Source organism: Zosterops lateralis, assembly GCF_965231275.1.
Source record: "Zosterops lateralis genome assembly, chromosome: 2".
Taxonomy (NCBI): Eukaryota; Metazoa; Chordata; class Aves; order Passeriformes; family Zosteropidae; genus Zosterops; species Zosterops lateralis.
Genome location: NC_139763.1, coordinates 87472844 through 87483324, shown reverse-complemented (window position 1 = coordinate 87483324; position 10481 = coordinate 87472844). Strand labels below are relative to the sequence as shown.

At 44.4% G+C, this 10481-nt stretch overlaps 1 protein-coding gene across 1 annotated transcript in view; it reads left to right on the top strand.

Moving 5' to 3' along the window:
* Positions 1 to 1986: 1986 nt before the first annotated feature.
* A2M (alpha-2-macroglobulin) overlaps positions 1987 to 10481 on the top strand; it is a 29259-nt gene continuing 20764 nt past the window's right edge. The window contains exons 1-8 of the mRNA XM_083885004.1: positions 1987 to 2244; positions 3870 to 4053; positions 5102 to 5261; positions 6134 to 6186; positions 6677 to 6697; positions 7048 to 7216; positions 8419 to 8503; positions 9257 to 9380. Of these exons, the coding sequence (XP_083741130.1) occupies positions 2153 to 2244; positions 3870 to 4053; positions 5102 to 5261; positions 6134 to 6186; positions 6677 to 6697; positions 7048 to 7216; positions 8419 to 8503; positions 9257 to 9380 (888 nt within the window). The 5' untranslated portion in view covers positions 1987 to 2152. The remainder of the gene's footprint in view (positions 2245 to 3869; positions 4054 to 5101; positions 5262 to 6133; positions 6187 to 6676; positions 6698 to 7047; positions 7217 to 8418; positions 8504 to 9256; positions 9381 to 10481) is intronic.

Below are 10481 nucleotides of genomic sequence, written 5' to 3'. Positions count from 1 at the left end.
CACATGAAGGTGACAAGGTGGATAAAGACAAATTTACAGATCTTAGCATACTTAGCTAAGTGGATGTCTACGGAGGCTCATACAGAGTTCACTGAGATGAGGGTCTCAGATTAGAATGTTTTACAGCAAGGGCAAGTCTGCTTTTCAATAACCACGATTGCAACAGGCAGACCTGGGGAAACTGCAGTGTAGTAGGAGGTGAAAACTTTAGAGTTTTCATCTTGGGTTGTCTGGGTTCCTTTGGATGAGTTATTTTATCTGTGCCAGAGCCCACTCAGCTATCAAAAGATAGTTGTTCCTGGCTCCTAGAAAGTTGGCACTGAACACTTGCTTGCTTTGTCACGGTGGTGGTATCATCTGTAGAAGGGAACCTACCAGTTACCTTACCAGAGAATACCACTGAAGAAACAGCTTCTCATATTATCATGATATGTAGCATAAGATAAGCATAGTTTACCTTGCCAGAATGGATTGAGAATGCTTCTCTTCAGTTTTTTGGCTACAGAGCACGTTTTTGACCAAGGTCCTAATGATCAGGAGCTAGCTTGGGACCTGTGTGAGCTGTTTGGCTATTTGACAAAAAGGGTAAATCCAGCTCCCTCTGCCACGTGCAGTTCTGCATCTCATCCTGTTGGGTTTGTGTTCTATCAGTCCAGCTCCTGACCATTACCACTGTAAATTGTCATTTTCAAAAAGGCTTTGATCAGCTCATATATACAAATCCTCTTGTTTGTGCGCGAGTCAGGTAACTTTCCTGGGTTACATTTCTTTTGGGGAAGCAAAGCCATCTTTAGGTATCAGTTGCAGAAGGAAGAGCACAAATCTGGGCTGTCTTTTGTGCAGTCCCCAAGGAAATTTCACATGCACTACTATCCTCATTTTTCCTATGCAGGTCACTGCAGGGCAGAATGAGATCTGTAATGAAGGTTTGTTATTGCACTGCACTTGGATTTCTTAACTACAGAGTTCCTGAGTTTACCAAAGTTTTGATGATTATATTAGGAGAAGGGTAGGACAGACAGAAAATCATTTTAGCCTGCACACTTTTTAATCAGGAAAATTATGCTTTGCATCCCCTAACATAGATCTCCATTCTTTGGTGTTTGCATTAGAACTATAAGTAAGATATTCCACTCCCACTTACAAGGGTAATAATTACCAGAGCTATTGATCCTCCTGCTGCAGACCAAGTAAAGACAGTGGTCTAAAGACCCCATTTCCCTCTATGGTACAGCATTGCCCATCACAGTGCATTACATGAATTTGCACTTAATTAAACCAGGATGACTCCATCAAACAGCAATTATTTGATCTAGATGTACCCACAACTTGGGACAAGGACCAGTAGAAGGAAAGGAAGACCCAGGCCACTTATGTTCTGCTGTGTAAGGGTAGCTGCTGCTCTGGGCAGCTGGTTAATGTGTTACATGCTGTTAATGGGTTGAACTTTTGGCAGCTTCCCATCATGTCACTGTCCCTGTTTCTGTCAGGGTGAAGGCCAGATCATTTTAGTTGACTTGATTTTCCAGGCAATTTCTGGCCTCTTTTCCTGGCATTAGCTTTGATGGGCCCAGGAACAGAGAGCAAAAGGGAACAGCGTGGGTGGAGAGGAAAGGTTTTTCAGTTCCCATTCCCTGTTTTCACAACCTGTTAAGGGAAGTTAGACACACACACACTTGTTTCCCAAATCCTAGCTCAATCTCCTGCTCCCAGTTTGAAAGAAATCAACCATCTCCTGCTATTCCAGCAACCTCCATGACCAGTGCCATATCCAGCTCCATACAGAGGCCCCTGCCAGAAATGGAGGCTTCCCCTCATGCTCTGCTGTTAGCCCTTATTTTCTTAGCTTTCCTTTTCCATTGCCTCTGTCCTGCCCCAAAAGAGACACAGCTCTGGCCTGCCAGGAACCCTCCCCTCCCTCTCTCCCCTAGCACTGGCCTTCTGCCCAGACTTGGAGCTGCTGGTTCCAGCTCCTCCTTACCGCCTCACCCTGTTTCCGGATGGGCCCTGGCCCCCAGCCTTATCTTCTCCAGCCCCTGGACTGTTTGCAGAGGAGACTATAAAGGGGTTGACTGGGAGAGCAGAGGGGGAATAAAAGCAGCACTGGACCACACTGAGTGTCTGCTTGATTCACCACGTCCTGCTGAGTACCATGGGGAAGAACGGGCTGCTTATCAAATCAAGCATCTTCCTCCTCCTCCTCCTCTTCTTCCTTCCAGGAGACACCTCACCCATCACAGAGCCGTAAGCTATGCTGGGGGGTCTCTGGGCAGGCAGGAGGCCTTGGCTGTATTCCTGTGTCTATTTCTTTGTCCCTTGTCGTCTAACTTCTTTTCTGCAGGAATAAAGACACCAGGGCTGGGTAAAGTTCCTTCTGCAAATAGGAGCTCTAGTGCTTGAGAGAGATGCAAAACAAAAGCTGTCAAACGGATATCTCAGTAAAACTTCAGGGGATTGACAGGATTTCAACAAAATTTTATGCACAAAATTAGTTCTTTTGAAAGACAAGTTTTCATAAATGTTTGTGCAATGAGGTCTTAAGAGACAAACTGTTTTGAAAGGACAATAGAAGGTTTAATTTTGGGTTGGCTGTCCTACTCCCAGGTTGAAATGCCCAGGAGTTGAGAGTGGCTTTTTAAGATGATAATGAGAAGAAAAGGAACAAATAGCTCTGGCATGCTTGGAAATGGCTTTATTTATTAATTCTCATTTTTCAGCTCAGCCAATGAATGAAAATTCTCTTCTCACCCAGGGTAATGTGACACTATAAGACTGTGACTGTCCAGGTCTGTGAGGGTATATTGTCCTGCCTCCTTTCTTCACCCCTGTTTGTATGTGAAGGGCATTTGTGTTGTGTGCATGTGGGTATGTGTGTGGTAGGAGCAGCACATGGAGGTCCTGACATCCCAAAGACATTTTCCTTTGGCTTTTTGGCAATGTCTCTTCCTCCCCTGCAAAACATGGGTCACCTCACCCATCATAGACCTGCAAGGGGTGCAGGCGAATTTCTGAGCAAGCCTGTGCTGTAGTGCTTTCATCAAATGCAGGGGAAACAGTGGGATCTGAGGGGCCAGAGCTTGATCCCTGCAGACCAACTGATGGACAAAAAGATGCCAGAGCCTCTGCTACTGCTACAGGGAATGTCTTGCCTTACTGCTGAGGTATTGAGGGCTCTTCTCCCATCTGCTCGCTGCTCTGAGTATGCCCACTGGAGGCCAGTCCTCATCCACCAAAATGGGAGCATGGTTAGTATTAGATGGATCGGGCTTGATTCCCAGATGCAGTGCTGGGCACCCGGACACCACCGCAAGCCGCCACGCTGGGAGGGGAGGAGGCTGCACAGGGCTGAGCAAGGATCCCCTGTTGAGCTGAGACAGAGGCGCTTGCTTCCCTGAAAACCTGAAACTTGTTTGTGTTTTTGCTTAAGATCTGGCACCACGCAGTGGCAGTTTTGAATCTCTGCGAGGAATGAGAGTAATGCTACAGACTCTTCGCAGTGTGTAGTCAATGGAATTTTTTCACTGGCTACTGGCATTTGCATCCTGAATGCTACCGACAGTCTAGCAAAGGTGACAATTGAGTTGCCCCCGCCTTTATTCAGGATCCCAGGAAGAAATGCTGCTGTTGTGCCAGAACCTAGAAAAACATATCCTTTTGAGGTGTTTGTGTGGAGGATTTCCTCTGGTATTTTATATTTGCTTTCCCCTGCTGCTACAGACATGCTGGAAATCTTGTTACACTCTTAGAAAATGCACCCTTCTCCCTGTGCGGTGGAAGCTGTAGTCACCAGATTGGTTTATTTGTTCTTTTTACACAGCTCCTCTTACCTGTTGCTGCTCCTCTGACCTATCATTCCCTCTTGTTCCTAGGCAGTACCTGGTGCTGGTGCCCTTTATGATACACACGGATTCTCAAGAGAAAGTCTGCGTTCAACTGACCCACCTGAACGAGTCTGTGACTCTGAGTGCCACACTGGAGTACCAAGGGGAGAACAGGAGCTTGATTGATGACGTGGTGTCAGAGAAAGATGTGTTCACCTGCATCCCTTTCTCTGTGAGTGTCTCATCCTTGTGGGATGATCCTTTGTGCCAGGCATAAAATGTAAAGACAATGAGAAGTAATCACCAGAGTAACACTGTGGTCTCTTACCTCTTGGCTAAAGGTGTGTTCATGTCCATCCTCAACACCCTCTTACTGCTGAGATCTCCTTAGTATCCTAAATGACTGTGAGATGCTGAATCCTAGAAAGCCACCCCCTTTGTGGGACAGGAGAAGAAAGTGGGTTTCATATATGACACTCCTGATGGCTGTTTAGTGAAATGGTTTTCCACACCATCCTTCAACATCCTAATTTGTCACTTGAGTGCCTTCAAATTGTAGTAGAGCTTTTGGACCTCAGATACTTTTCACCTGGTATATACTGAATGTATACATTCTTACTTCATGTAAGAACACAGAGCTGTGATTGTCTGTATCTGAAAAAAAACCCCATCAAAGCAGGAAATTTATAATTTAATGTCATTGAAAGCCCCAGGGACTATAATGAGTTGTAGGCAACTAGGAAACCTGATCACTGAGCTCAGAGCCTGGATTATGTCCTTGGCCTGAGGGGTGAAGAATTGGTCTTCAGTACACTGAAAAGATTGACATTTTTGTCTTTGTCAGATGTAGGCTGAAGACTGACTTGGTCACTTGTGAAAGAGAGGTATAGATGTCTGCCATGTCTGGTTTGGAAAAGGAAATGCTCTGTGAGGACTAGGGACATAACCTGAAAGAGGAGACAGACTATTTCATTCTGCTTGTGAATGTCAAAAGGAAAAGGAGAGAAGGGTTTGATCAGGGCAGTAAGAATTTTTAAAAATTGGGTACTAGAGCTAGGAGTTCCTTTGCTGCTCAATACTTGCACAATCACTGCACAGCTGGAGGAATGGGCAGGAATATGGGACAAATAAAAATCAGTCTCTTGTTCCTGATTATAGTTCTTCTCACCTCTGTGTTGGGTCCATCAGGATTACATTAGATCTCTTATTTCATGAAGGCTAGTTCAGTTCAGGAAGCCTTTAAAGGTGGTCTGTTACATAGTTTCCTTCTTACTTTCCAGCTTCCAAAATCAAGACTCCTGTTACCAGCCACGTTTCTCACTGTGACAGTGAAGGGGGCCACGCTGCAGTTCAGCAGCCGAAAATCAGTGGTGGTCCAGAACTCTGAGAGCTTGGTCTTTATCCAGACAGACAAACCCATCTACAAGCCCGGACAGACAGGTACCAGGAAAGGAGCGGAGATTTGCATTTGAAACAAACATTTGTACTAAAACTGTTGGATCGTGCACCCAGATATGGGTTGCTTTCAGTGGGGGTCGGAACTGCAGCCTCATGGCTGAGACTTGTGTTTTATTACTCCATATGGGGAAAATTTGGGGAATTTTAAGATGCATGCACGTATTTGGGGCACCTGCATACCCACCTTCTCTCACTGTGGGCTCTGTTGTTCTGGTCCATGCAGTTAAGAGGTCTGGATTAAAATCAGAGAAAGACTGGATATTTATCCTATAGAGAACAGGGCCAAAACTCAAACTAAGTCATGAAATAGCTTTCAAAGCAGCAGCTGCTTTTGCTCAATGAAGACAGCAAGAATTATGTAAGCTATTTATTTCTTCTGGGTCAGTGATCTCCTAAATTTGACCTGGATAAAAACAAATGTCCTAAAAGAGGTACTGAATTCTCTCTCCATCCAGAGCCGACGTAAACTTGCAGCCAAGTAATTTGCTTGCATTCATCCTTCCTAGGAAGTCAGTCTAGCTATAACAAAATTAGAAGGCCCATGTGAATTCTGGCTTAAAAATGCCTCATTGCAAAGTAGACAAAGGCAACTTAAATTTAACTTTTGTCCCAATTAATGAGATTCTGATGCCTGTGATCAGTAAGATGTTCCCACTGCCATGGATTTGCTCCTAACATCCTCTTACTCATGTATCCATAGTAGATGGGTAACCTTCTAGCATCACCTATCATTCTAGTAAATGGAATTTCCTTAGAATAGAACAGCCCTGTTGTCTGTTACACCATTTGCTTTTGCAAACTGATTTTTCTGGTTACTGATTGCACTGTGGAACCTCACTGTCTTTTTCCATCAGTCCTGTTCAGAATTGTTTCTCTGGATGAGGAGTTCCGACCTGTGAATGAAATGGTAAGCATGATACTTGTTTTTCAACTTATTTGGCCTTAAGTCAAATGTGACTAAAGGAAGGAAAAACAGTCTCTTTTGGAGAGAGCTCTGAGTACACTGAGATAACTGTGAAAATTCCGGGTCACCTCAGATGTTTTTAACAGGATCTTTTGTAAAATTTCTGCACAAGGCTGCCTTCTGCATTCTTGGAAAGATTTGACAAACTGCAAATGGACAGTGCTGCCATCACCACAGTGTGCAGCTGTTCTTACAAGCAGTGCAGATCATCCAGAGTTAGTAATTAGTAATATTGGCTGTCTTTCGTGCCTGAGACAAAGGATTGTTCCCCCCTTCTCACACCCAAAATGCTCTGATGATCCATACCAAGAACCTTTTTCCTTCCCCCATTGGATGATTTGCTTTTACCTTGAAATGTGGTCATAGCCCTAGTCATTTCACTGTGTTGCTTGCACTCTGTCTAAACATGCTGCTTCCTTTCTTCTTTTTCTAGATTCCACTGGTATATATGGAGGTATGTACAAACATTTAATTCACATTCACATCTATTGTACATAAACCTGGGAAGAGTAAACAGTTGTCTCAACATGATTCTCGTTTATTTTTTATATTAAGCTGGTCCATTACGTTAATTCAACTATACAGAATTTTAACTCATATGGTGGCTACCATGTACCTGGGCCCAGGTTACAGGTCCTCTGTTATCCTGCTGAATAGTTTCCCCAAAACTCTGCTAGTGGCCTCCACTCCTGGCCTGCAGCCTCCTGAAACACAGGGGCTGTCCCCTCCTTTCCCTGCTTTTGCTAGACCTTATTGCAGACTCCCATTGTTCTCACAATCTCCTTGTGATCACATTATCTGTAGGACCCAAAGAAAAATCGTCTGTATCAGTGGACAAACATACAGTTAGAGATGGGATTTATACAGCTGTTCTTCAACCTGACCTCTGAACCTATCCAAGGGACCTACACAGTGGTGGCAATGAAGGCTACTGGGACAACAGTTCAGCATTCTTTCTCTGTGGAGGAGTATGGTAACTGTCACTGCAATTTCAAGTTCCTAACAGCTAGTTCCAGGGGACATGAAATCTTAATTGAACAGCGTAGCAGATCTGACCAGCATGTCCAGCATCACTGGAAGTTTGTTTCTGTGTCTTTCCCTCCCAAGAATCATCTCTTTAGGAGGAGAATACTGGAGGACTTGAGTGACCTATCTCTACTCCTCCCTAAGCCCCAGACCATGGAGTGCAGCCCTTCAGAATGCCCACCTCAGCAAGGCTCCTATCAGGAGGAGCAAAGTGCTTGGATTAGTCTGTGCTGACAACCACAAGCCTTACCTCCTTTTGGAGGTGCTTTTAGGCCACAGCCTCATCTCTAGTTGGCTACATACCTGTCAAATGTCACACCATAAATCTGGGTCTAGGCTGTAAATTAAGATCTTGCCTTTTCTGCCCCACAAACCAAGCCCATAGCTTGAGTGATGCCATAGTGCCTTAACCTCCCTTTGGTGGTCTCACCTCTATGCCAGTTCCATCTGCTTGGCTAGAAAAATGGTATCCCAGTCCACACTGGCACATGATCACAACCAGCTTATCTTCTCACCCCAGCAAGCCAGCTACAGCCCTTGTTACATGGTCCCACATGGCCTGGCTCATGCAGCAGAGAGGTGTCCTGGCAGATGGGTCTCAAAGTGCTTTGGCTTTTTCCAGTTGCAAGACTGTGCTTTGTCCTGTGCCCTGAATCTCCTCCTAGTTCTCCCAAGACAGTCACCATCCACTTCCCCTCCTGCAGCTGGATGTGGATGGGATGTTACCCTGTGCTGTACCACTGGAGAAGCCAGGGTGTCTTCCTGTTTTGAGCATTGATAAGATCTACATGCTTTGAAAATGCAGAGACCAGGCTTCAGTCTGCATATTTATGAGAAGGTTCTACTGATTTATCTCTCTGTTTTACTATATTCTACTTCTGTGGGACTGATAACCCATGTGTTACCTATGAAGCTGCTGTATTTTAATAGCTGGTGTAATAGTCTTGTCTTCTTACCTGGCACAATGTTTGGCTGAGGAGTTTTCAATGACTTCAGTGGGATGTGCAGGTGACAGAAGCCTCTAAAATCTGACTGTTTAGATATAAAAGGTTTTTAGGTAATTTGTAAGAACAGCCTCTGAGCGCCTTCATGTGCCATTCTGATGTTATTTTCTACCACATAGACTGTTTTCCTTTTGTTCTGCTGCAGTGCTGCCAAAATTTGAAGTGACAGTGAAAATGCCCAAGGTGATCAGCATTCTTGATAAGGAGCTGAAGGTGACAGTTTGTGGACTGTGAGTGTCATTCTTTCAAGTTCTGCTTGGTTTTAGTGTTTTCTTGAGTTGCTGATGGAAGTTCAGTTGGGAGGCTGAGAGATGAGACTTTATTTTATTTCTCAATTCTTTTGGGGTCCCTAGCAGACTACATCTACTATTAGGAAAAGGCAATAGTTACCATTTGATGCACTTCATATGTAACATATAGAAACATATTTTTATCTGATTTTTCGGTGTTTAGAGTGTTTCTTGCATATTTTTTGAGTCATTGAGGATTTCACACCAGCTACAGTGCTAGAGATGAGGTCTTTAGTTCAGTTTAACCAGGAATGATGTTTTAACTGTATATTCTGCTTGTTATTGTGGAGAGAAAACCCTAAGGGATGCAGCTGCCCTCTTTCTTTTGGGCCACTTCACTGGATTCTGCCTTGCAGTGTTCCATGCACCCTGCAGGGAGAGCCATGGCTTGGGCTGAAAAGTGAGAGTAAAGACCCAGTGCTCACACATACATAAACCAGTTCTATCACAAGTGGGTGGTTGAGTAAATGCTTGCAACATGTTCCCCAGGATGAGGGGGACTCTCAACAAAATCAGCATTAGCATATGGTACCAGATTCCTTTCTGCTTTTTATTTCCTATGATGACCCTGTGTATCCTGGAGGCAACTCTAGGGAAGAAAGCTGGGGTCAATGGGGATGAGCCTGTAATTTTTCTACATCCCTCTTACATTCCTAACCTCTCTGCTTTCCTTTCAATCCTCACTGCTGGTAGATACACATTTGGGAAGCCTGTTCCCGGCCTCGTGAGCTTCCGTGTCTGCCGGAAATACGAACGTGCAGCCATGTCCTGCTATGGTGAAGAGGCCAGAGCAGTCTGTGAGGAGTTCTCTGGACAGGTGAGTCAGGATTACTCTGGTGGGTAGGGTGATTGGAGAAAGTGTTACTGAGCATGCCTTGTAGGCACAGGCTTGCTCTGAATATGTACAAACATAGTGTTAATTTGTGATGAGGCACTGGCACAGGTTGCTCAGGGAAGTTGTGGATGCCCCATCCCTGGAAGTGTTCAAGGCCAGGCTGAGCAACCTGGTCTATTGGGAGATGGCCCTTTCTATGGCAGGAGAATTGGAACTTAGTTGGCCTTTAAGCCCCATGCTAACCAAAACCACTCTGTGATTTTATGATTCTGTGAAAATCCATGTATTTTAAGGAAGGCTGAAGGATGAGAGAAGGTTGGGTGCAAAATGAAATGTGAAAAGTAAAAATAAGGGGGAAGGTCTGAGCAGTAAGAACAATGTGTATAAAGGTCAGAATCTGATGGAGAATGAAGAGATGAAAGAAATAACAGAAAGGTCAGATAGAGTGTAGAAATGATAAGAGTAAAGTGAGGTAGAAAAGCCATGAGCAATGAGAACAGAGTTGAAGTTGGCTTACACTCGAGATAGTGTATGGGGACAGAAACTGGTGTTAGAGGAAAGAAAGGAGCAGAAACCAGGAGAGAGACTCACGCATCTTGAGTGAGAAGGAAAGAAATATGGGTTTAGCAACAGTGGTCAAGACAGACAGAAAAAACTTCCCACTTTTTTAACCTCTTAACTGGAAAGAGCAAAACTGAAAGGTGTTTGGAGCACAGACAGTTGCAACAATACTGGGTTAATTGACAGAAGCTGGAGTAATAGCAATTGTGGAAATATGCCGGAAGAACAAAGCACATAGAAGATGTTCTTGTGGTCCCTGGGCTCTGCTACAGCACGAGCCACATGAGTCTACAGCTACCTCTGCCACTACTGTTGTTACCCATGTCAAAAGAAAATATAAATAGTGTGGTGCTAGCTTCTGTTCCAGTCATCTCTTCTATGGAAGCTCGCCTTGTGCATGAATTTGCTGAAGAGAGGTGGTAAGCTTTGGAAATACTTTTCCAGCTGTCATGTGCTTTCTACAAATATACAAGCTTTGGTTTATGTATTACTCATATGACTTACACATTTTAAGTAAGCAGC